Raw genomic sequence first — 27,440 nt, forward strand, 5'->3', positions numbered from 1 at the left:
TCCTTTAGAATTCGGCGTTCAACCGCCATGCCGTCAAACGCAGCCGCGGTAAGTCTTGGAATAGACACGGTCCCTGCTGAAGCAGGTCCCGTCTTAGAGGTAGAGGCCACGGATCCTCCGTGATCATCTCTTGAAGTTCCGGGTACCAAGTTCTTCTTGGCCAATCCGGAGCCACTAGTATCGTTCTTACTCCCTTTTGCCGTATAATTCTCAGTACTTTTGGTATGAGAGGCAGAGGAGGGAACACATACACTGACTGGAACACCCAGTCCACAGAGCGTCCACAGCTATTGCCTGTGGGTCTCTTGACCTGGCGCAATACCTGTCCAGTTTTTTGTTGAGGCGGGACGCCATCATATCCACCATTGGTTTTTCCCAACGGTTCACAATCATGTGGAAGACTTCCGGATGAAGTCCCCACTCTCCCGGGTGTAGATCGTGTCTGCTGAGGAAGTCTGCTTCCCAGTTGTCCACTCCCGGAATGAATACTGCTGACAGTGCTATCACATGATCTTCCGCCCAGCGAAGAATCCTTGCAGCTTCTGCCATTGCTGTCCTGCTTCTTGTGCCGCCCTGTCTGTTTACGTGGGCGACTGCTGTGATGTTGTCCGACTGGATCAACACCGGCTGACCCTGAAGCAGGGGTTTTGCCAGACTTAGAGCATTGTAAATCGCTCTTAGCTCCAGTATATTTATGTGAAGAGACATCTCCAGGCTTGACCATACTCCCTGGAAGTTTCTTCCTTGTGTGACCGCTCCCCAGCCTCTTAGACTGGCATCCGTGGTCACCAGGACCCAGTCCTGTATGCCGAATCTGCGGCCCTCTAACAGATGAGCACTCTGCAACCACCACAGAAGAGACACCCTTGTCCGTGGCGATAAGGTTATCCGCTGATGCATCTGCAGATGCGATCCGGACCATTTGTCCAGCAGATCCCACTGAAAAGTTCGTGCGTGGAATCTGCCGAATGGAATCGCTTCGTAAGAAGCCACCATCTTTCCCAGGACTCTTGTGCATTGATGCACAGACACTGTCCCTGGTTTTAGGAGGTTCCTGACAAGTTCGGATAACTCCCTGGCTTTCTCCTCCGGAAGAAACACCTTTTTCTGAACCGTGTCCAGAATCATTCCCAGGAACAGCAGACGTGTTGTCGGGGTCAACTGAGATTTTGGAAAATTCAGAATCCACCCGTGTTGTTGCAGCACTACTTGGGTTAGTGCTACTCCGTCCTCCAGCTGTTCTCTGGACCTTGCCCTTATCAGGAGATCGTCCAAGTAAGGGATAATTAATACGCCTCTTCTTCGCAGAAGAATCATCATTTCGGCCATTACCTTGGTAAAGACCCGAGGTGCCGTGGACAATCCAAACGGCAGCGTCTGAAACTGATAATGACAGTTTTGCACCACGAACCTGAGGTACCCTTGATGTGAAGGGCAAATTGGGACATGCAGGTAAGCATCCTTTATGTCCAGGGACACCATAAAGTCCCCTTCTTCCAGATTCGCTATCACTGCTCTGAGTGACTCCATCTTGAACTTGAATTTTTGTATGTACAGGTTCAAAGATTTCAGATTTAGAATAGGTCTTACCGAGCCGTCCGGCTTCGGTACCACAAATAGCGTGGAGTAATACCCCTTTCCCTGTTGTAGGAGGGGTACCTTGACTATCACCTGCTGAGCAAACAGCTTGTGAATGGCTTCCAATACCGTCGCCCTGTCTGAGGGAGACGTTGGCAAAGCAGACTTTAGGAACCGGCGAGGGGGAGACTTCTCGAATTCCAACCTGTAACCCTGAGATACTACCTGCAGAATCCAGGGGTCCACCTGTGAGCAAGCCCACTGTGCGCTGAAATTCTTGAGTCGACCCCCCACCGTTCCTGAGTCCGCTTGTAAGGCCCCAGCGTCATGCTGAGGGCTTTGCAGAACCCTGGGAGGGCTTCTGTTCCTGGGCAGGGGCTGCTTGCTGCCCTCTCTTACCCCTTCCTCTGCCCCGAGGCAGATATGACTGTCCTTTTGTCCGCTTGTTCTTATAGGAACGAAAGGACTGCGGCTGAAAAGACGGTGTCTTTTTCTGTTGGGAGGGGGTCTGAGGTAAAAAAGTGGATTTTCCGGCAGTTGCCGTGGCCACCAGATCCGATAGACCGACGCCAAATAATTCCTCCCCTTTATACGGCAATACTTCCATATGTCGTTTGGAATCCGCATCACCTGACCACTGTCGCGTCCATAAACTCCTTCTGGCAGATATGGACATCGCATTTACTCTCGATGCCAGAGTGCAAATATCTCTCTGCGCATCTCGCATGTAAAGGAAAGCATCCTTTAATTGCTCTATAGTCAATAAAATACTGTCCCTATCCAGGGTATCAATATTTTCAGTCAGGGAATCCAACCAGACGACCCCAGCACTGCACATCCAGGCTGAGGCGATGGCCGGTCGCAGTATAACACCAGTATGTGTGTATATACTTTTTAGGGTAGTTTCCAGTCTCCTATCCGCTGGATCCTTGAGGGCGGCCGTATCAGGAGACGGTAACGCCACTTGTTTTGATAAGCGTGTGAGCGCCTTATCCACCCTAGGGGGTGTTTCCCAGCGCGCCCTAACCTCTGGCGGGAAAGGGTATAATGCTAATAACTTTTTTGAAATTAGCATTTTTCTATCTGGGTTAACCCACGCTTCATCACATACATCATTTAATTCCTCTGATTCAGGAAAAACTACAGGTAGTTTTTTCACCCCCCACATAATACCCCTTTTTGTGGTACTTGCAGCATCAGAGATATGCAAAGCCTCCTTCATTGCCGTGATCATATAACGTGTGGCCCTACTTGAAAATACGTTTGTTTCATCACCGTCGACACTAGATTCAGTGTCTGTGTCTGGGTCTGTGTCGACCGACTGAGGTAAAGGGCGCTTTACAGCCCCTGACGGTGTCTGAGACGCCTGGGCAGGTACTAACTGGTTTGCCGGCCGTCTCATGTCGTCAACTGATTTCTGTAATGTGCTGACATTATCACGTAATTCCATAAACAAAGCCATCCATTCCGGTGTCGACTCCCTGGGGGGTGACATCACCATTATCGGCAATTGCTCTGCCTCCACGCCAACATCGTCCTCATACATGTCGACACACACGTACCGACACACAGCAGACACACAGGGAATGCTCTTATCGAAGACAGGACCCCACTAGCCCTTTGGGGAGACAGAGGGAGAGTTTGCCAGCACACACCCAAGCGCTATAATATATATGGGAACAACCTTATATAAGTGTTGTTCCTTATAGCAGCTTAAATATATCCAATATATCGCCAAAAAATGCCCCCCCTCTCTGTTTTACCCTGTTTCTGTAGTGCAGTGCAGGGGAGAGTCCTGGGAGCCTTCCTCACAGCGGAGCTGAGCAGGAAAATGGCGCTGTGTGCTGAGGAGAATAAGCCCCGCCCCCTATTTCGGCGGGCTTTCCTCCCGTAGATTTAGATATCTGGCATGGGTTAAATACATACATATAGCTTTAATGGCTATATGTGATGTATTCTTTTGCCTTAAGGTATTAAAATATTGCTGCCCAGGGCGCCCCCAGCAGCGCCCTGCACCCTCCGTGACCGCTTGGTGTGAAGTGTGTGACAACAATGGCGCACAGCTGCAGTGCTGTGCGCTACCTTCATGAAGACTGAAGAGCCTTCTGCCGCCTGTTTCCGGACCTTCAATCTTCAGCATCTGTAAGGGGGGTCGGCGGCGCGGCTCCGGGACGAACCCCAGGGTGAGACCTGTGTTCCGACTCCCTCTGGAGCTAATGGTGTCCAGTAGCCTAAGAATCCAATCCATCCTGCACGCAGGTGAGTTGAAATTCTCTCCCCTAAGTCCCTCGATGCAGTGAGCCTGTTGCCAGCAGGACTCACTGAAAATAAAAAACCTAAAAAACTTTGTCTAAGCAGCTCTTTAAGAGAGCCACCTAGATTGCACCCTGCTCGGACGGGCACAAAAACCTAACTGAGGCTTGGAGGAGGGTCATAGGGGGAGGAGCCAGTACACACCACCTAATCCTAAAGCTTTATTTTTGTGCCCTGTCTCCTGCGGAGCCGCTATCCCCCCCATGGTCCTGACGGAGTCCCCAGCATCCACTTAGGACGTTAGAGAAAATGAAATATCGTCAGCTGTTTGGTTAGGATGCTGGTAAGATGTAATCTTTAATGTGGCAGAAGGTGGTAGTCGCTGTGAATAGTGAGGGTGTTGTGCGACGCACAGAGGAGACCTGCAGAAAGCGCTATTATGATATTAAGCGGCGTGTGAAAGCCATAATGTCGAAGGAGGCCAAGTCTGCATGCCAAACAGGAGGTGGCCGCCCATTTGTAGCCACCTATTTGGAATAGGAGGAGCCGCTGCAGAACCTCATTCCACCGGAGGTAGTGCGGGCCACATATGTACGGGACTCTGATCGCCGCAGGGTGTCTGGTAAAATTTTTTTTTTTTTTTTATATATTTTAAACAACAATATGTGTTATATTGTCTCTTTTTATATATTCAATTATGTAGGCTCTATTGGCCTAAATGTTTGGATCTTAATCTTTTTAAAAAGTCGAAATGGTTAAACTTCCATATTTTCCCTGATCCACAATCAGTTTCGGACAGGGGAATGAAGGGCCCACTAGGGGATTATTATGATGTGTGTGTATTGTCAATTTTTTCTTTGTCTTTTTTTGGGTTTGTAAAGTTTTTTGGAGTGTTAACACCACATATGCAGATGTATGTTTACAAAACGGACTTTGGACATCTTTGTAGTATATTCTTCACTTCTATTGTGTACAATTGTTTATACGCTTCATATGTTTTTAAAAATGCATTATTGCCAAATGTTAAAAATTGTGAAACATTTAATACAAACTCAGACTAAGATATGTAGATGAAAAACATAGTACAGTTGTAAAGCTGACCATTATATACAGTAGTGTCAAGTATGTTTTGATTTATGTGAGTGCAAAATATTAGACAGATTAATGTTTGGATGAAGCCTTTTTTTAAGTCATTTTAAATTGCATGCTGGAATAGAGTGCAGACATGCTTTTACATATTGTACTTAAGCATTTTTCATGTGTTTTTTTAAGGCGATTTTCATAGCGCATGCACAATATTGTAACTAAAAGACAAGGAGATGTTTAATATTCTTTTTATAAAACAAGATAAAACAGGATAAGAGTCACAAATCCATTATGTTGGCAGTGTCCAAAAAAAGACATAAGGTGTGTACACACGGTGAGATAAATCTGTAAGATTTTGACTCTATAGTCAAAATCTTATGAAAAGTTAGTGCATATCTCATGCGATACAGATTCGAACCCGATGCGCACTCCCATGGGGTCGCTATCGTAAGGCTAGATAGACTGTGCAGGCAAGTCAATCTTGACTATCTAGTGTACTATCTAGTACAAAGTATGGTCAAAATTGGCACTTAGTCAAAATTGTACATAGACAAAATCTCAAGCACAGATAGTCAAAATCTGTCCTATCTGTGCTATATGGGCTCTGGGGGAGTTCAAGGGAAATCTCATAATCAAAATCGAACATAGCAAGGATCTCAACATGTGTACACACCTATACACCTTCTGCCCAAGCTAGCACTTTGTCTGATGCAGAGGAGGATGCAGATGCAGGTAAATTCATTATCCTTTGTTGTGTTTCAATCTTGATGTTCCATCAGAATTTCAACCCACACTTTTCCCCATAGGAACATCCTCACCACCACCACCAACACCTCCACAGACACCTGAGCAGCACAGAAGCCCAAGCAGGGCCATGCCACAGTCAGAAGACCAGGCATTTTGGGCCAACTGGTCCACCCAACAAGGCCACAATTTAATGAATCTGCAAAAACAGACCCAAGCTTTAACGAGTATAGCCCATCACATGCCACGCCTCTGCAGAAGCAACAGTCGGCAACATACTACGGAGCTCACCAGATTGGCCAATACAGTAGAACTAATGCGGGCAGACAATACCCGCATGCTAGATACATTTCAAAGAGTCATGGATGACAATATATGACCCCATCAAACATACTTGAAAATAATACAAGCCAACCAAATCACACAAGACACAATGCTGAGAGTCATGGAGAGTCACACGGCGGCAACTCGAGACTTACATGGTACTATGACGACTCTTACACAGCATCTAATGCATCCAGAACAGCAGACAAGCTCGAGTTCCTCCACCACAACCCTCGTGGTGACACCAGTAACGTCCCCTCCAAGACGCTCGAGCAGAAGTTGGGCACACACCCGAGGAAAAGGCCCATCCCCCTCAAGTGGCAGACCACATAAATAGATGTGCTTAAGCATGTGGGTGCAATGTTATTGTTTAACATAATTTTCGCTGCGTTGTTGCGGATTCAAAATTCTATTTTGTTAACAAGTTTACACTTAATAAGTGTTTGTACAACTCGTCTAATGTTCAAGTACAATCATGGTACTGTACTACATCATATTCTAGTTTTAAGTTATTTTAAAGTACATTACACGTATAATTGGTTAATGTTATCATATGCATGCCACATAAGCAAGCTGAATTCTCATAACATACACCAGTGTATTTGGGATTAACATCAGTAGTTAATCAACCACAAATCAAAACAAACATGGTAACGGTACCAGGGGAATATAGTAATGCATGTTTTTATAATTTATAACACAAACCATCACAGCATAATTGTTTGGTACATCCACTGTGTGCAATGACAGGACATACAATGTTAATAAACAACAAAAAATACAAGGACACAACAAAGTGTATTGTTGGGCAAAAAATAACAGCGAGGTTACAAAACATACACATGGTTAAAATAACCAAACACTTTAATAATAAAAAAATACAAATAGTAGTGTTCGCTTGCAAACACGCCTGCCAAAAGCAGTCCTATTTGAAAATCGTACTTTAGTACAAATCGAGCGTATTTGTGGCCGAGTTTAAGGTATTTACGGCTGAAAAGACAAATACGAATCAGTAGTAAATTACCGTATTCTATCCAATTACTGCCGAAATTGACCGATGGTGTATTCATTCATATTTGTGTTTGAGGCGGGGAAAAAACATACGAATGCCTCAATCACGTCCGCATATCTGAGTTAGTAAATTACCGAAACCACAATTAGAGGAAATTAATGAAAGCGAATGGATTCGAATGAAATCGGAACCTTAGTAAATATAGCTCAAGATGTAATTTTGTTTTCTTTCCATTGTGCAAAAATTGTGATACAGTGCTTCTCTAAAAAGTAATTATTGTGTTGTACGTCTCATGTTATGACTTACGATGCAGGAGCACTTTATGCATTTGTTTCCTTCTGGCTGAAATTCATCTCCTTCTTTATAGTGTTGGCCTTCATATACACAACCTGAAGCAGACAGACAAAGTGGTTAGGAAACTAAAGCACTGCACAGTGCACAAAGTGGAGCTGGCATCTTTTGATCATTGAGCCTAATTCAGATCTGATTGCAGCAGCAAATTTGTTATCACATGGGCAAAACCATGTGCACTGCAGGGGGGCAGATATAACATGTGCAGAGAGAGTTAGATTTGGGTGTGGTTTGTTCAAACTGAAATCTAAATTGCAGTGTAAAAATAAAGCAGCCAGTATTTACCCTGCACAGAAACAATATAACCCACCCAAATCTAACTCTCTTTGCACATATTATATCTGCCCACTTGTAGTACACATGTGGGGTCATTCAGACCCGATCGCTGCTGTGCGTTTTTGCACAGCAGCGATGGGGTCTGACCTGCGCATGCACCGGCGCCGCAATGCGCAGGAGTGAGGCCACACCAGCGACGGGGAGCTCCAGACTGTGACGGGATGGATGACGAAAGCGATCGCACCGGCGATCTTAAGAAGATTGACAGGAGGAGGCCGTTTGTGGGATTCAACTGACCATTTCCAGGGAGTGCCCATGAAAATGCAGGCATGTCCAGGCATTTGAAGGGAGGGTTCCTGACGTCAGCTCCGGGCTGGATCATCGCACTGGAAGAGTGAGTCCTGAGCTGTGCAGAGACTGCACAAACTTTTGTTTGTGCAACTCCCTGCACAAGCAATCGAACCCCTGTACAGCGACTACCCCCTCCCCCTGTAGGCAGCAACTACCTGATTGCAGGGATGCAAAAAACACACCCTAGCGATCAGGTCTGAATTAGGCCCATGGTTTTGCCCATTTGCTACCAAATTTGCTGCTACGATCAGCTCTGAATTTGGTCCTTTGTTACATGTTACGTGTACTTATACAGGAACGCCACACAATTAAAATTAATGTAGTTATCTGTAATTGTAGATCATATGAATGATTGTATAGTCATATGTCAACAGAGATCCACATTATATTACAATTTATAAATTACATGGGTGTGTTTAATGTTGTCAGGATACTTTGCAAAACCAAAGCCCTCAACTACCTGGACTTCAACTAGACAATCCCATCATTTTTTTTTTCTTTTGTCACTGGGGGCTCCCAATGTTTGCTTCACTTTATTCTGCTATTTCCTTTCTGTTATCAGAAATCAATAACGTTTAAATTGTCATCGGACCAATAGGACTGCTTACTTAATCTTACATGAGATAATTCATTCAAATCTTGTGTCATGATATTTACGAAACTGAATCCCACTTCTGAGTTGTTAAATACCATAGTGCAGTCTGTTAATTCACTGAAAAGGAGGAGTAGATAGGAATAGTGAAGGCTGGCACTAGCTATGCCTCTGCATATTAAATGTGGATATATCCTTGGCACCAGATATTGGTCTGTATACTAACTTTGGCACCAGATATTGGTCTGTATATTAACCTTGGCACCAGATATTGGTCTGTATATTAGCCTCTGGTTTGTGCATTTGGCACCAGGCATAGTTTAGCACATTTCACCGAGTGCCAGTATATTACCCTTAGCAGCAGAAATGGGCTGAAATACAGTGACTGCTAAAATTTGAACCTTTCTCCTGTGGAATGGGCCTCTATGATGTATGTTGATCATGTCATCATGAGGTATGCAATTTCCTTGTACAAGTAAATAGCCAAACTGAATAAAATGTTCAGCTACTATAGTATAACAGAGGTTAACAATAGATTAAGGTCACTATAATAAGATTTTACTTACCGATAAATCTATTTCTCGTAGTCCGTAGTGGATGCTGGGGACTCCGTCAGGACCATGGGGAACAGCGGCTCCGCAGGAGACAGGGCACAAAAGCAAGCTTTTAGGATCACATGGTGTGTACTGGCTCCTCCCCCTATGACCCTCCTCCAAGCCTCAGTTAGGTACTGTGCCCGGACGAGCGTACACAATAAGGAAGGATCTTGAATCCCGGGTAAGACCCAAACCAGCCACACCAATCACACCGTACAACTTGTGATCTGAACCCAGTTAACAGTATGATAACAATGAAGTAGCCTCTAAAAAAGATGGCTCACAACAATAATAACCCGATTTTTGTAACAATAACTATGTACAAGTAATGCAGACAATCCGCACTTGGGATGGGCGCCCAGCATCCACTACGGACTACGAGAAATAGATTTATCGGTAAGTAAAATCTTATTTTCTCTAACGTCCTAGTGGATGCTGGGGACTCCGTCAGGACCATGGGGATTATACCAAAGCTCCCAAACGGGCGGGAGAGTGCGGATGACTCTGCAGCACCGAATGAGAGAACTCCAGGTCCTCCTCAGCCAGGGTATCAAATTTGTAGAATTTTACAAACGTGTTCCCCCCTGACCACGTAGCTGCTCGGCAAAATTTTAAAGCCGAGACCCCCTCGGGCATCCGCCCAAGATGAGCCCACCTTCCTTGTGGAATGGGCATTGACAGATTTTGGCTGTGGCAGGCCTGCCACAGACTGTGCAAGCTGAATTGTACTACAAATCCAACGAGCAATAGTCTGCTTAGAAGCAGGAGCACCCCTCTTTTGGGGTGCATACAATATAAACAGCAAGTCAGACTTTCTGACTCCAGCCGTCCTGGAAATATATATATATATATATATATATATATCTATTTTTAGGGCCCCGACAACGTCTAGCAACTTGGAGTCCTCCAAGTCCCTAGTAGCCGCAGGCACCACAATATGTTGTTTCAGGCGAAACGCTGACACCACCTTAGGAAGAAACTGGGGACGAGTCCGCAGTTCTGCCCTGTCCGAATGGAAAAACAAATATGAGCTTTTTTTTTTTTTAAGACAAAGCCCCCAATTCTGACAATCGCCTGGCCGAGGCCAGGGCCACAACATGGTCCCTTTCCATGTGAGATATTTCAAATCCACAGATTTGATCGGTTCAAACCAATATGATTTGAGGAATCCCAACACTACGTTGAGATCCCACGGTGCCACTGGAGGCACACAAGGGGCTGTATATGCAATACTCCCTTGACAAACGTCTGGACTTCAGGAATTGAAGCCAATTTTTTCTGGAAGAAAATCTACAGGGCCGAAACTTGAACCTTAATGGACCCCAATTTGAGGCTCATAGACACTCCTGTTTTCAGGAAGTGCAGAAATCGACCTAGTTGAAATTTTTTTTTTTTTTTTTTCGTGGGGCCTTCCTGGCCTCACCCACGCAACATATTTTCACCACATGTGGTGATAACGTTGTGCGGTCACCTCCTTCCTGGCTTTGACCAGGGTAGGTATGACCTCTTCCGGAATGCCTTTTCCCTTAGGATCCGGCGTTCAACCGCCATGCCGTCAAACGCAGTCGCGGTAAGTCATGGAACAGACAAGGTCCCTGCTGGAGCAGGTCCTTTCTTAGAGGCAGATGCCACGGTTCCTCTTGGAACAGACATGGTTCTTGCTGAAAGCAAATCCCATCTTAGCTCCCGAGGCCATTAGTCCTCTGTGAGCATCTCTTGAAGTTCCGGGTACCAAGTCCCTCTTGGCCAATCCGGAGCCACGAGTATAGTTCTTACTCCTCTATGTCTTATAATTCTCAATACCTTGGTTATGAGAAGCAGAAGAGGGAACACATACACCGACTGTTACACCCACGGTGTTACCAGGACGTCCACAGCTATCGCCTGAAGGTCTCGTGACCTGGCGCAATACCTGTCCCGTTTTTTGTTCGGGCGGGACGCCATCATTTCCACCTTTGGTCTTTCCCAACGGTTCACAATCATGCGGAAAACTTCCCGATGAAGTTCCCACTCTCCCGGGTGAAGGTCGTGCCTGCTGAGGAAGTCTGCTTCCCAGTCGTCCACTCCCGGAATGAACACTGCTGACAGTGCTATCACATGATTTTCCGTCTAGCGAAAAATCCTTGCAGTTTTGACCACTGCCCTCCTGCTTCTTGTGCCGCCCTATCTGTTTACGTGGGCGACTGCCGTGATGTTATCCCACTGGATCAATACCGGCTGACCTTGAAGCAGAGGCCTTGCTAAGCTTATAGCATTACAAATTTGCTCTTAGCTCCAGTATATTTATGTGGAGAGAATTCTCCAGACTTGATCACACTCCCTGGAAATTTTTTCCCTGTGTGACTGCTCCCCAGCCTCTCAGGCTGGCCTCCGTGGTTACCAGCATCCAATCCTGAATGCCGAATCTGCGGCCCTCTAGAAGATGAGCACTCTGTAATCACCACAGGAGAGACACCCTTGTCCTTGGATATAGGGTTATCCGCTGATGCATCTGAAGATGCGATCCGGACCATTTGTCCAGCAGATCCCACTGAAGAGTTCTTGCGTGAAATCTGCCGAATGGAAGCGCTTCGTAATAAGCCACCATTTTTACCAGGACTCTTGTGCAATGATGCACTGACACTTTTCCTGGTTTTAGGAGGATCCCGATTAGCTCGGATAACTCCCTGGCTTTCTCCTCTGGGAGAAACACCCTTTTCCTGGACTGTGTCCAGAATCATCCCTAGGACCAGCAGACGTGTCGTCGGAACAACTGCGGTTTTGGAATATTTAGAATCCACCCGTGCTGTCGTAGAACTACTTGAGATAGTGCTACTCCGACCTCCAACTGTTCTCTGGACCTTGTTCTTATCAGGAGGTCGTCCATTTTCTTTGAAGACGAATCCTCATTTCGGTCATTACCTTGGTAAAGACCCGGGGTGCCTTGGACACTCCAACGGCATCGTCTGAAACTGATAGTGACAGTTCTGTACCACGAACCTGAGGTACCCTTGGTGAGAAAAGCAAATTTTGGGACATGGAGGTAAGCATCCCTGATGTCCCGGGACACCATATAGTCCCCTTGTTCCCAGTTCGCTATCACTGCTCTGAGTGACTCCATCTGGATTTGAACCCTTGTAAGTGTTCAAATTTTTCAGATTTAGAATCGGTCTCACCTAGCCTTCTGGCTTCAGTACCACCCTATAGTGTGGAACAATACCCCTTTCCTTGTTGTAGGAGGGGTAATTTTATTATCACCTGCTGGGAATACAGCTTGTGAATTGTTTTCAATACTGCCTCCCTGTCGGAGGGAGACATTGGTACAGCAGACTACAGGAACCTGCGAGGGGGGAAACGCCTCGACATTCCAATCTGTGCCCCTTTGATACTACTTGTAGGATCCAGGGGTCCTGTACGGTCCCAGCGTCATGCTGAGAACTTAGTAGAAGCGGTGGAGGGCTTCTGTTACTGGGAATGGGCTGCCTGCTGCAGTCTTCTTCCCTTTCCTCTATCCCTGGGCAGATATCTTATAGGGACGAAAAGACTGAGGCTGAAAAGACGGTGTCTTTTTCTGCAGAGATGTGACTTAGGGTAAAAAACGGTGGATCTTCCAGCAGTTGCCGTGGCCACCAGGTCCCATGGACCGACCCCAAATAACTCCTCCCCTTTTATACGGCAATACATCTTTGTGCCGTTTGGAATCTGCATCCCCTGACCACTGTCGTGTCCATAAACATCTTCTTGCAGATATGGACATCGCATTTACTCTTGATGCCAGAGTGCAAATATCCCTCTGCGCATCTCGCATATATAGAAATGCATCCTTTAAATGCTCTATAGTCAATAAAATACTGTCCCTGTCAAGGGTATCAATATTTTTAGTCAGGGAATCCGACCAAGCCACCTCAGCTCTGCACATCCAGGCTGAGGCGATCGCTGGTCACAGTATAACACCAGCATGTGTGTGTATACTTTTTAGGATATTTTTCAGCCTCTTATCAGCTGGCTCCTTAAGTACGGCCCTATCTGTAGATGGTACCGCCACTTGTTCTGATAAGCATGTGAGCGCCTTATCCACCCTGAGGGGTGTTTCCCAACGCGCCTTAACTTCTGGCGGGAAAGGGTATACCGCCAATAATTTTCTATCGGGGGAAACCCACGCATCATCACACACTTCATTTAATTTATCTGATTCAGGAAAAACTACAGGTAGTTTTTTCACCTCACACATAATACCCTTCTTTGTGGTACTTGGAGTATCAGAAATATGTAACACCTCCTTCATTGCCCTTAACGTGTGGCCCTAAAGGAAAATACGTTTGTTTCTTCACCGTCGACACTGAAATCAGTGTCTGTGTCTGGGTCTATGTCGACCGACTGAGGTAAATGGGCGTTTTTACAAGCCCCTGACGGTGTCTGAGACGCCTGGACCGGTACTAATTTGTTCGCCGGCCGTCTCATGTCGTCAACCCACTTGCAGCGTGTTGACATTATCACGTAATTCCATAAGTAAGCCATCCATTCCGGTGTCGACTCCCTAGAGAGTGACATCACCATTACAGGCAATTTGCTCCGCCTCCTCACCAACATTTTCCTCATACATGTCGACACACACGTACCGACATACAGCACACACATAGGGAATGCTCTGATAGAGGACAGGACCCACTAGCCCTTTGGGGAGACAGAGGGAGAGTTTGCCAGCACACACCAAAATGCTATAATTATACAGGGACAACCCTTATATAAGTGTTCCTCCCATATAGCATTTAATATATATGTATATCGCCAAATCAGTGCCCCCCCTCTCTGTTTTAACCCTGTTTCTGTAGTGCAGTGCAGGGGAGAGCCTGGGAGCCTTCCCCTCAGCCTTTCTGTGAGGGAAAATGGCGCTGTGTGCTGAGGAGAATAGGCCCCGCCCCCTTTTCGGCGGGCTTCTTCTCCGGAGATTGTGAAGTCTGGCAGGGGTTAAATACATCCATATAGCCTCAAGGGCTATATGTGATGTATTTTTCGCCATACAGGTATTCTACATTGCTGCCAGGGCGCCCCCCCCCCGCGCCCTGCACCCTCCGTGATCGCTGTGTGAAGTGTGCTGACAGACAATGGCGCACAGCTGCAGTGCTGTGCGCTACCTGAGGAAGACTGAAAAGTCTTCTGCCGCCTGGTTCCGGACCTCTTCAATCTTCAGCATCTGCAAGGGGGTCGGCGGCGCGGCTCCGGGACGAACCCCAGGGCGAGACCTGTGTTCCGACTCCCTCTGAAGCTAATGGTGTCCAGTAGCCTAAGAATCCAATCCATCCTGCACGCAGGTGAGTTGAAATTCTCTCCCCTAAGTCCCTCGATGCAGTGAGCCTGTTGCCAGCAGGACTCACTGAAAATAAAGAACCTAAAAACTTTTTCTAAGCAACTCTTTAAGAGAGCCACCTAGATTGCACCCTTCTCGGACGGGCACAAAAACCTAACTGAGGCTTGGAGGAGGGTCATAGGGGGAGGAGCCAGTACACACCATGTGATCCTAAAAGCTTGCTTTTGTGCCCTGTCTCCTGCGGAGCCGCTGTTCCCCATGGTCCTGACGGAGTCCCCAGCATCCACTAGGACGTTAGAGAAATATATATATATATATATATATATATATATATATATAGTGTTCCTTTTTATAATGTATGCGTGTGTAAAGTGGGGGGCGGGGGGTGCTCTGGAGATTTCCTATGGGTCGCCCATAACTTTATTGTGACAAAGTTGAACATTTATATGCTTAAACTAGCTTAGCACTAAGAAATAAAGACACAGACACCAACTGCTAGATTTAAGAAGGTCAACAGGTATTCATTGTTTGATGACCTAATTTTAACTATGTATTGGAGGATGGCAAAGAAAGGCGCTATCAACTCACCAGCACTAGTCAACTAGAATAATACCAAATAACCTAGGAGGGGACTTACCACCGCCTCCTAACAACATAACCCGCATTGTGTAGGACCACCCTTTACTCTAGCAGAGCAATGGACGGAACCGCATGGGAACATCCGTAGTCCACACACAGGGGGAGGACACACTCGCCATCTTACCAAAAGGGGGTGCCCCACAATGACCTCTTATGCAAGCTTTTGACCGCTGGCTGGTAGCGACTTTCCGCCCATCTGGCTGTCAAAGCCAACTACGATAATGAAATAGAAGCCAAAATAGCGAACCAAAAATCAAAGTGAAAAATTGCAGGGTAGGTGGGAGAGGCTTCCAAAATGGCAAAGAGAAAGATGGCCCCCAGGACCTGCCTATGAGTACTGTATTATACACTCCTCCTACAATCTCCCTAATAGGCAGACAAGAGCACCTGACCCAATATGACACCACTAAGACTGCCATGTCTTTAACACATTAGTCACAAAAACCAGGGCGCTTATGTGGCTTCAGGCTTACGCAGCCCTCATTCTGCTTTATTAAAGATTCTGTATTGAGCAAAGAGAGTATGTTGAGAGTTTTATGATTAAATATTTAAAAAATTGACTAGTAATAAGATGTTCATTTTGATCTGGTTACCACCTTCATCATTATTGTGTAATAAACTATTTTGTTTCTTATTTTCTGGAATTCAGCAAGGTCTTCATATATCATTTTGTTACATAATATCATCATTTCAGAGCATTGTACTGATGCATTACCTGGACATGTAGGGCAGCATAATCCTGACTGTTTTAATGGGTTCATACAGTGAACTAAACACTGAACTTCAGATTCCGTTATAACTCCTTCCTATAAATGGAAACATAATAAAATTAGACTGGTATAACACAGCAACAATATGTGTGCCGTTGTAATTATATTGGTACTGTCATTTAACAGCTGTAATGCAATTAGATAAAACATATAAGTTAATTTTCTTGTGGAAACAGAAACTATTAATATAAGGATACCATAAATTAGAACTGTCTTTCACTACACTAAGCTTCAGTGTCCATTGAGTCTCCTAACTTCATCCCTGTGTCTTCTTTTGCTGCTGCTGACTGAGCTTCGGCTACAGTGCATTTCCTGGTCACATGACACATCCAAGTGTCCATCAGCAAACAAGGCCCAACCCCATACTCAGGTATGCCTCTATTCACTCCCTTTCTGTGCAGCTTTACTGCCCATGGTGTGGCCCCGCCACCAGCTTGGTAAAGCAGTGTCTGACTGTAAAACTGAGGCAGAGCTGTTGTTGCCTCATCTCTAATCTCCCTGCTGCTCCAGGGATCTCCAAAAAGCTGGTAAGTGTTAGCTATAAAAATTATTACAATAAACAAAGAAGATGTTTATGTTATAAATATCTTTGTATTATTCTAATCGTTTTTTATATAATATCTCAGGCAGGGCCGGCTCCGGGGTTTGTGGCGCCCCGGGCGGCTTTAGGGGGCGTGGCTTTGTACAGGGGGCGTGGTCATTTACGCCCCCTGTACAGCTGAATTGATGTGCGGTGCGCGATGACGTCATCGCGCACCGCACAGTAAAGGACCTCTCCAGCAAGGGAAACTAGACGCGTACGCGTCTAGTTTCCCTTCCCAGCGGTGGCGGCCGGGGGCAGCGGGCAGCGGGCAGCAGGGGGCACACACCAGCAGCGGATCTTGCCCTGGTGCGGCGCCCTCCGGAGGGCGCCCTGCGCCCTCCGGAAGGCGGCGCCCCGGGCAAAAGTACTGCTTGCCCGTGACAAGATCCGCTACTGATCTCAGGAGTTTGACAGAGAGTATGACAGGGGAGGCTCTGCCTCCCCTGCCTACCCTGGCTGCATATCAATGGCAGGAACATCTATGCTTTGGCATCAGCTCGCCATACAAATTCTGATATAGGTTGTTCACCTAGATTGCTGTTCCTAAACAATTGTTGACAGAAAACAATTACCTCCATCGTATTGTGCGCAGGGTTTTGATTCAGTCAGCCAGTACAGGCACAAAGGATTAGATTAAAATCTGTTTTGCAAGGGTTCTTAACAACTATATCAGTGCAATTTGGCCATCCATGAATTGCAGCCTGCATTTGTTGAAAGGTAACGCAGGCCACATGGGCACATGTATAATACCTGTTTACACTTAACTACTTTACTTCTTGCTACCCAAACTTCTGGGATATGAGGTAATACGCAATCTCATGGTTTCTGGGATGTTATAGAGTGGAACGACAGTTTCTGCAGTGTCGAAGGGTCAGTTGTGAGGGATGGCACAACAAATGTCGTATCCCAGGAGTAACACTAGGTGTGTATGGGCGAGATTCAAATGATTTATTGCCCCCGATCTCCCGTCTAAAGTGACAGGAGATCACTGGGCGATATTCTAATGACCCCCGTTATCGCGCTGATCGCGCCCATAAGAGATGGGTTTAGCTGCGTAAAGCAGCTAAACCTGACTAAAGACATGGGCGCCATCGTGAAAAGTCCTGTTTGGGTGTCCAAACGGGTCACTTTTCGCACATTTCAGCTCCCCACCCCTGGGGGTGGTGAGCTGAAATGCTGATAATGCACCCATCGGCAGCAACATTTGAATACTGCCGGCGGGCGCGATGGGGGCGGGAGGGGGGGGATTTGAATCCTGCCCTATGTGTGTGCTAAATTCAACACTGATCTGATCATTCTGCTACAATACCAAGGTGCAGATGATGATCGCAGCATGTCTGGAGATCTGTGTTTTCACTTACTGTGACACATCTAATTAGTTTTTGTATGCAGCCTTGTGGATTTATTTACGATTGGTTTTATGGCTAGTGTGTTGACTCAAAATAGAGATTACAGATTACTAGCACTCAAGAAAAAATTAGCACATCTGTAGACCTGTAATTTTGAGGTAAATTAACAGACACTAAATACCCCCTAGCTAGAGAGATTAGAAAAGAGATAAAATTGCATTATTTTGTCTACCAGAGTCTATTATCAGTGATTCCAATCTTGATATGCCCTCAAATTATTATTATTTCCTTGACTGCTAGTTTTTCAGCCAGTAATCACACAAGTTAACTGTAAACTAAGGTGAGTATGTACATTTGTGCATCTAGTTATGTATTTATCATTACTTATTAACAGTTACTTATATATCAACAGCATATACCAATATACAATTGGGAACCAGACAATAATATGACAAATAATAACACAAAGAGGTACAGTAAGATATATACACACTCACCACACACAGAGAAAATGCCACCTAGTGTAGTATTGTATTGTTAGTGAACCACTGATTGTATTAAATCTAATTAATTGCATGTGTATCATTGAATAAATCATTGAAGCTTATCTATGTACTTTCTTGTCTTCCCTTTTTTTCTGCTTTAGGATTTCAGGATACCAGGAAGAAACTATTAAAGTACAGTGTAATTCTGTTACATATAGATAAAGTGCCTCTATGCAATTAACTATGATCAGTAATTGCATTTTATCATAATTCAAAAACATTTAAAGTGGCCTCAGATTACCTCCAAATAACTAAATCAGCCGTTTGATACTGTACCTTTTAAAAGTGTCCAGTGCTTTTCTAATGCCCACTAACATCCTTACATATGGTCCTACTAACAAAGTTGTCACTTTTGTGAGGTCCAGGAAGGGGTGGTATTCATGTGACCGCCGGTCAGCTGACCGACAGTCACATGACCTCCTCCGTGAGCCCGACGGCTCACTATCCCGATGGTCGGCATGCCGACCAACAGAGACTATTTCCACTCGTGGGTGTCCACGACACCCATAGAGTGGGAATAGAACCCGTGGCGACCGCAGGTCGCCACCGAGCCCGCAGCGTGGCGAGCGCAGCGTGGCGAGCGCAGCGAGCCCGCAAGGGGCTTGCTGCACTCGCCCCTCCCCACCGGGATCCCGGCGTCGGTATGCTGCCGGGATCCCGGCGTCGGTAAGGTGACCGGCGGTCAGGAAACCGCCGATCACCAGTACTACACCCCCAGGAAGGTCTCCAAACTTTTTCATGCTCTTTGACCAATTAGCTTATTGGACAAAATTTGCACACCCTTGCTGCTAGTAGTGCGAATTTCTAATTAAATTGTGTGAATCTAGGGTATGCGCATGAAGGCGAAGTGTGCGAGTTTAACTAGGCGAGTTTAGCTTCTGCAAACTTGCACCTAATTGAAATCCCCCCATTGTATATGAACTGGTACATATATAGATTTACAAGTGTGTGTGTGAGTGAGTGTGTGAGTGAGTGAGTGAGTGAGTGAGTGAGTGAGTGTGTGTGTGTGTGGATAGATAGATAAGGGGGTACAACCTTGGGGAAAGGGGGCGTGGCTTCATGGCAATGCAGTGGCCGCCTGCCACGCCTCCCGAATTCGTCACTGAGATGGCATGCCCAGCACTTTGTGAGCTGCTGGCATGCCCTGTCTCCTGTGAATAGATGCTGTGCACAAGCGCACAGCGTCTATTCACCACTGCTCTGCTAAGCAGGGCAGCGAGAGACAGAGCCGCCAAACTGCCCCCCACCCCACCGCGGGGCACTGCGGCCCGCAGATGGGACAGCGGGACAGTCCCAAATAAAGTGACTGTCCCGAGAAAATTGGGACAGTTGGGAGGTATGGATAGACAGACAGACAGACAGACAGACAGACAGACAGACAGACAGACAGACAGATAGATAGATAGATAGATAGATAGATAGATAGATAGATAGATAGATAATACAGACATCTGATCTGAGAAGAAGATGACATGGTGAGAATGTTCCTTAAATGGGTAAAGTCATATTGCTGTCAGCCATTTCCTGCTGTCAGTGTTTTTGTAGCGGCAATAGAGAATACATTGTCAGCTTTATAATCACACAGTGGAGTCTTACCTGGCACTGTAGAGTCATGCAGGGTTGAGAAGTGTCTTGCCATTTCATGGAACTGTTGTATAGATAGCCATGGGAATTGCAACCTGGTGAAAATAAATCAGAGTATTATTTATAGTGATAAAGCCTTTCAATTACTGCAGTCTTATATTTAAATGTTTAAAAAATTTATAATTTCTCACCATGCCATCAAACCATTCAACTGCAAATAAATAAATATATATATATATATATATATATATATATATCAAAACAATACTCTCCCTCTGCGCTGATAAATGTACTATATTTGATGTAATTATTGCTCTAAATGTAGGGGTGGCAGCCTAAATCCTCTAAATTCACTGTTAGAAGGAATTAATAATAGGAATATGTAGCACAATAGAAGAATTGGTGCCCACAGTAAAAATGCTTAATATTATGAACAGACCCTGGGGTTGTTTCCTTATGAAGCTTTTTTTGAATCAGTAACAAAGAAAAAGCGGTTACCATTGAATATCATCTGCAAAATTGTTACTATGGTCATTTGATCTGGAAAAAGGGTGAAGTGATTTATCATACCTTCTCTGTATGAATATGGATTGTATGTTTTTATGATAATAAAAAGTTTTTAGATGGAATATGTCACTACTATGTTTTATGAGTGAAACCCATTAAAGGGTCTGTTCATAATATTAAGCATTTATACTGTGGGCGCCAATTCTTCTATTGTGCTACATATATATATATATATATATATATATATATATATATATATATATATATTTATTAATTATTTTTTTATTATTATTTTTTTATTTTAATGACCCCATTGCTTACAAAGAATGAAGGAAACATTTTATGGGCTGAGCCAATAGTGAGGAAAATACAGCTTATGCATTTAGTGGGAATGAGGCACTAAGGGGTTGATGTATCAAGCAGTGAAAACCTGCCTAACATTTTATAGAATGTACTTGATAAATTCTACCTCTAGGCTGTCTTGCCACTTGTCCACTCTAATCACTGATTAATACATTAACCCCTATGTGACATTAAGGGGGGTGTCACATCTGTGTATTCTTGAAAACTCCAGGCAGACTCTAGCATTGGCTCAGTAGAGGGTCACATTATGCAGTAAGCTTGGTGTGTGTAACAGTTGCGCATGAGGTATACTAGTCACAAAAGTGACTAGCAGAAAGGATACTGGTTCAGAGTGATAGTAGAATACAACTTAGGAAAAGTCTCAGTTTATTAAGAGCAGGAAAGTTCTCAAGATAGCAGACTGGAACTGAAGCTGTAACTGGACAGGACTGGAACCAGTAGAAACTGGAACTAGAGTCAGGTACGAACTGACTTTTCACTGGTCAGACTGAAACCTGTAGAAAATGGAACAGGAGTCAGACTGGAACTGACTTTGAACTAGAGATGAGCATGTTCAGTTCCCTGAGAACCGAACAATGCCGAACATCATGTCCCGTGCCCAGATCCGAGCCCGGCTCAGGACTTCCCGCCAGACTTGGAAACCAGAACGAGGTAAAAAATCATCACCCCACTGTCAGATTCTTGCAGGTTTTGGATTCCATATAAGGAGCCACGCGTCACCGTCATTTTCACTCCGGCATTGGCGAGTGTAGCGAGAGGACGTGTCTCCGTCCTCACTCATACCCCTTTTCCACTAGCTCAAAAAACACGGGTAAATGCACGAGGGCGCGCCTTTACCCGTGTTTTTTGCTAGTGGAAACGGCTCCCTCAGGAAAAACCCGGATCAAGTGACCAGGGAATCCTACCTGGGTAGGACACGGGAATGATCCGGGTAATGTGTAGTGTAAATGGAAGCCGTGTCGATGCGACATAGGTCCCATTTACACTGTATGGAAGGGCGGCACTGGGAGATCATGTGATCTCCTAGCGCTGCCCCTGCCGCGTCACCAGCAGCGTCACCAACCCTGCAATATGCCGGGATGGTGACTGCTGATGGAAAAGGGGCCGATGCGGGTCGCAGCCAGGTAGCACCCGTGTCAGGCTCCCGGCTGCGACCTGCATCGTCAGATGGAAAAGGGGTAACAGTGTCTGTGCGGGAAAGTGGGGTGGCGATTCCAGTGCTGTCTTGTGCTGCTCAGTCCAGTGTAGTGTCTTATGCTGCATCAGTCCAGTCACAGTAGTGGTGTCCTCTGCTGCCATATGTCCAGTGTAGCTGTATAAGTCCAGTGCAGTGGTGCTGTGTTGTCCTGCATCAGTACAGTGGTAGTGTCTTGTGCTGCATCAGTCCAGTCACAGTGGTGGTGTCCTCTGCTGCCATATGTCCAGTGATACTGTATAAGTCCAGTCCATTGCAGTGGTGCTGTGTTGTCTTGCATCAGTCCAGTGGTGGTGTCCATGTGCTGCTGTATAAGTCCAGTGGTACTGTCATATATGTCCAGTGATACTGCCATATATGTCCAGTGATAATGCCGTATAAGTCCAGTGATACTGCTTTATAAATCCAGTCCAGTGTTACTGCTGTATATGTCCAGTGATACTGCCGTATATGTCCAGTGGTACTGCCGTATAAATCCAGTGATACTGCCGTATAAATCCAGTGATACTGCCGTATATGTCCAGTGGTACTGCCATATAATTCCAGTGATACTGCCGTATATGTCCAGTGGTACTGCCGTATAAATCCAGTGGTAATGCCGTATAAAGCCAGTCCAGTGATACTGCCGTATAAGTCCAGTGATACTGCCATATATGTCCAGTGGGGATCAGTACTAAATCCCGCTGGACGGGATCCCGGCAGTCAAAATACCGACGCCGGAATACCCACCACACAATCCTGACAGGGGTGGCAAGCGGAACGCAGCCCCTTGTGGACACCCACGGAAGGAGAATATGTCAGGATTGTGCCGGTCGGGATTCCGGCGTTGGTATTTTGACAGCCGGTATTCCGTCCGGTGGGATGTTGACCGCATCCCATCCAGTGGTACTGCCGTATAAATTCAGTGATACTGCCGTATATTTCCAGTGGTACTGCTGTATAAATCCAGTCCAGTGATACTGCCGTATATGTCCAGTGGTACTGCCATATAATTCCAGTGATATTGCCATATATGTCCAGTGGTACTGCTGTATAAATCCAGTGGTACTGTTGTATAAGTCCAGTGGTACTGTCGTATAAGTCCAGTCCAGTGGTACTGCCATATAAGTCCAGTGGTACTGCTGTATAAGTCCAGTGAAACTGCCGTATATGTCCAGTGATACTGTCGTATATGTCCAGTGATACTGCTGTATAAATCCAGTGATACTACCGTATAAATCCAGTCCAGTTGTTTCTGCCGTATATGTCCAGTGATACTGCCGTATATGTCCAGTGGTACTGCTGTATAAATCCAGTAAAACTGCCATATGTGTCCAGTGGTACTGCCCTATAATTCCAGTGATAATGTGTATATGTCCAGTAGTACTGCCGTATAAATCCAGTGGTACTGCCGTATAAATCCAGTTAAATTATACTGCCGTATAAGTCCAGTGATACTGCCGTTTATGTCCAGTGTTACTGCCATTAAAATCCAGTGATACTGTGGTATATGTCCAGTGGTACTGTCATATAAATCCAGTCCAGTGATACTGCTGTATATGTCCAGTGGTACTGCCATATAATTCTAGTGATACTGCCGTATATGTCCAGTGGTACTGCCGTATAAATCCAGTGGTACTGCCGTATAAGTCCAGTGGTACTGACATATAAGTCCAGTCCAGTGATAAAGCCGTCTAAGTCCAGTGGTACTGCCATATAATTCCAGTGATACTGCCATACATGTTCAGTGGTACTGCCGTATAAATCCAGTGGTACTGCTGTATAAATTCAGTCCAGTGGTACTGCCGTATAAGTCCAGTGGTACTGCCGTATAAATCCAGTCCAGTGGTACTGCCGTATAAGTCCAGTGGTACTGTCATATAATTCCAGTGATACTGCTGTATATGTCCAGTGGTAATGCCGTAAAAATCCATTGGTACTGCCATATAATTCCAGTGATACTGCCGTATATGTCCAGTGGTTCTGCCGTATAAGTCCAGTGATACTGCCGGATAAAGCCAGTCCAGTGGTACTGCCGTATATGTCCGGTGGTACTGCCGCATAAATTCAGAGATACTGCCGTATGTGTCCAATGGTACTACCATATAATTCCAGTAATACTGTCGTATATGTCCAGTGGTACTGCCGTAAAAGTCCAGTGGTACTGCCATATAATTCCAGTGATACTGCCGTATTCCCACCATGGCCCTAACTGTGTGGAGTTTGTATATTCTCCTCGTACTTGCGTGGGTTTCCTCCAGGTACTCTGGTTTACTCCCACAATCGAAATATACTGGTAGGTTAATTGAATCCCAACAAAATCAACCCTAGCATGAATGTGTGTGCATGTACATGTGGTAGGTAATATAGAGTGTAAGCTCCACTGGGGCAGGGACTGATGCGAATGGCCAAATATTCTCTGTAAGCACTGCGGAATATGTGTGCGCTATATAAATAACTGGTACTAATAATAATAATAATAATAATAAGTCCAGTGGTACTGCCGTATAAATCCAGTAATACTCCCATGTAAATCCAGTCCAGTGGTTCTGCTGTATAAATCCAGTGGTATTGCCATATAATTCCAGTGATACTGCCGTATATGTCCAGTGGTACTGCCATATAAATCCAGTCCAAAGGTACTGCCATATAAATCCAGTGGTACTGCAGTATAAATCCAGTCCAGTGGTACTGCTGTATAAATCCAGTCCAGTGGTACTGCCGTATAAGTCCAGTTGTACTGCCGTATAAATCCAGTTCAGTGGTACTGCCATATATGTTCAGTAGTACTGCCATAAAAATTCAGTGATACTGCCGTATATGTCCAGTGGTACTGCCGTATTAGTCCAGTGGTACTGCCTTACAAATCCAGTCCTGTAGTACTGCCATATAAGTCCAGTCCAGTGGTACTGCCGTATAAGTCCAGTGCTATTGCCATATAAATCCAGTCCAGTGGCACTACCGTGTAAGTCCCGTGGTACTGCCATATAATTCTAGTGATACTGCCATATAAATCCAGTCCAGTGGTACTGCCATATAAGTCCAGTAATACTGCTATATAATTCCAGTCCAGTGGTACTGCAGTAAAAAATTCAGTGATACTGCTGTATATGTCCAGTGGTACTGCCATATAATTCCAGTGATACTGCCATATATGTTCAGTGGTACCGCCGTATAAGACCAGTGGTACTGCCATATAATTCCAGTGATACTGCCGTATATGTCCAGTGGTACTGCTGTATAAATCCAGTGTTATTGCCATGTAAATCCCGTCCAGTCTTACTGACGTATAAGTCCAGAGGTACTGCCATATAAATCAAGTCCAGTGGTACTGCCATATAAGTCCAGTGGTACTGCCATATAATTCCAGTAATACTGCCATATATGTCCAGTGGGACTGCCATATAAATCCAGTGGTACTGTCGTATAAATCCTGTCGGATTCTCGCGAGATTCGTATTCTATATAAGGAGCCGCGCGTCGCCGCCATTTTCACTCGTGCATTGGAGATGATAGGGAGAGGACGTGTGCAGCGTTCTCTCAGTTGTGTTCAGTGTGCTGCAAATATCTGTGCTCAGTGTGCTGCAAATATCTGTGCTCAGTGTGCTTGCAAATATCTGTGCTCAGTGTGCTTGCAAATATCTGTGCTCAGTGTGCTGAAAATATCTATGTTCTCTGCCTGAAAAATGCTCCATATCTGTGCTGCATTGTAGTATATAGTAGGAGGACAGTGCAGAATTTTGCTGACCAGTGACAACCAGTATTATATCAGTACGGTACAGTAGTCCACTGCTCTACCTACCTCTGTGTCGTCAAGTATACTATCCATCCATACCTGTGGTGCATTTTAGTTGTTGTGCGCAGTAGTAGGAGGACAGTGCATAATTTTGCTGACCACCAGTATATAATATATAGCAGTACGGTACAGTAGTCCACTGCTCTACCTACCTCTGTGCCGTAGAGTATACTATCCATCCATACCTGTGGTGCATTTAAGTTGTTGTGCGCAGTAGTAGGAGGACAGTGCATAATTTTGCTGACCACCAGTATATAATATATAGCAGTATGGTACAGTAGTCCACTGCTCTACCTACCTCTGTGTCGTCAAGTATAATATCCATCCATACCTGTGGTGCATTTAAGTTTTGCGCAGTGGTAGGAGGACAGTGCATAATTTTGCTGACCACCAGTATATAATATATAGCAGTACGGTACAGTAGTCCACTGCTCTACCTACCTCTGTGTCATCAAGTATACTATCCATCCATACCTGTCGTGCATTTAAATTGTTGTGCGCAGTAGTAGGAAGACAGTGCATAATTTTGCTGACCACCAGTATATAATATATAGCAGTACGGTACAGTAGTCCACTGCTCTACCTACCTCTGTGTCGTCAAGTATACTATCCATCCATACCTGTGGTGCATTTAAGTTTTGTGCAGTAGTAGGAGGACAGTGCATAATTTTGCTGACCACCAGTATATAATATATAGCAGTACGGTACAGTAGTCCACTGCTCTACCTACCTCTGTGTCGTCAAGTATACTATCCATCCATACCTGTGGGGCATTTTAGTTGTTGTGCGCAGTAGTAGGAGGACAGTGCATAATTTTGCTGACCACCAGTATATAATATATAGCAGTACGGTACAGTAGTCCACTGCTCTACCTACCTCTGTGTCGTCAAGTATACTATCCATCCATACCTGTGGTGCATTTTAGTTGTTGTGCGCAGTAGTAGGAGGACAGTGCATAATTTTGCTGACCACCAGTATATAATATATAGCAGTACGGTACAGTAGTCCACTGCTCTACCTACCTCTGTGTCGTCAAGTATACTATCCATCCATACCTGTGGTGCATTTTAGTTGTTGTGCGCAGTAGTATGAGGACAGTGCATAATTTTGCTAACCACCAGTATATAATATATAGCAGTACGGTACAGTAGTCCACTGCTCTACCTACCTCTGTGTCGTCAAGTATACTATCCATCCATACCTGTGGTGCATTTTAGTTGTTGTGCGCAGTAGTAGGAGGACAGTGCATAATTTTGCTGACCACCAGTATATAATATATAGCAGTACGGTACAGTAGTCCACTGCTCTACCTACCTCTGTGTCGTCAAGCATACTATCCATCCATACCTGTGGTGCATTTTAGTTGTTGTGCGCAGTAGTAGGAGGACAGTGCAGAAATTTGCTGACCACCAGTATATAATATATAGCAGTACGGTACAGTAGGCCATTGCTATTGATATATTACTGGCATATAATTCCACACATTAAAAAATGGAGAACAAAAATGTGGAGGGTAAAATAGGGAAAGATCAAGATCCACTTCCACCTCGTGCTGAAGCTGCTGCCACTAGTCATGGCTGAGACGTTGAAATGCCATCAACGTCGTCTGCCAAGGCCGATGCCCAATGTCATAGTAGAGAGCATGTAAAATCCAAAAAACAAAAGTTCAGTAAAATTACCC

General features: G+C 45.2%; 1 protein-coding gene across 2 annotated transcripts in view; it reads right to left on the bottom strand.

Moving 5' to 3' along the window:
• BMPER (BMP binding endothelial regulator) overlaps positions 1-27,440 on the bottom strand; it is a 432,288-nt gene that overhangs the window by 278,267 nt on the left and 126,581 nt on the right. For both annotated transcript variants that reach the window (XM_063922535.1, XM_063922537.1), the window contains exons 4-6: positions 19,933-20,015; positions 15,805-15,895; positions 7,304-7,386 (exon numbers count right to left, since the gene is read on the bottom strand). In XM_063922535.1, the coding sequence (XP_063778605.1) occupies positions 7,304-7,386; positions 15,805-15,895; positions 19,933-20,015 (257 nt within the window). The remainder of the gene's footprint in view (positions 1-7,303; positions 7,387-15,804; positions 15,896-19,932; positions 20,016-27,440) is intronic.

The sequence above is a fragment of the Pseudophryne corroboree genome, chromosome 5 (assembly GCF_028390025.1).
Source record: "Pseudophryne corroboree isolate aPseCor3 chromosome 5, aPseCor3.hap2, whole genome shotgun sequence".
Taxonomy (NCBI): domain Eukaryota; kingdom Metazoa; phylum Chordata; class Amphibia; order Anura; family Myobatrachidae; genus Pseudophryne; species Pseudophryne corroboree.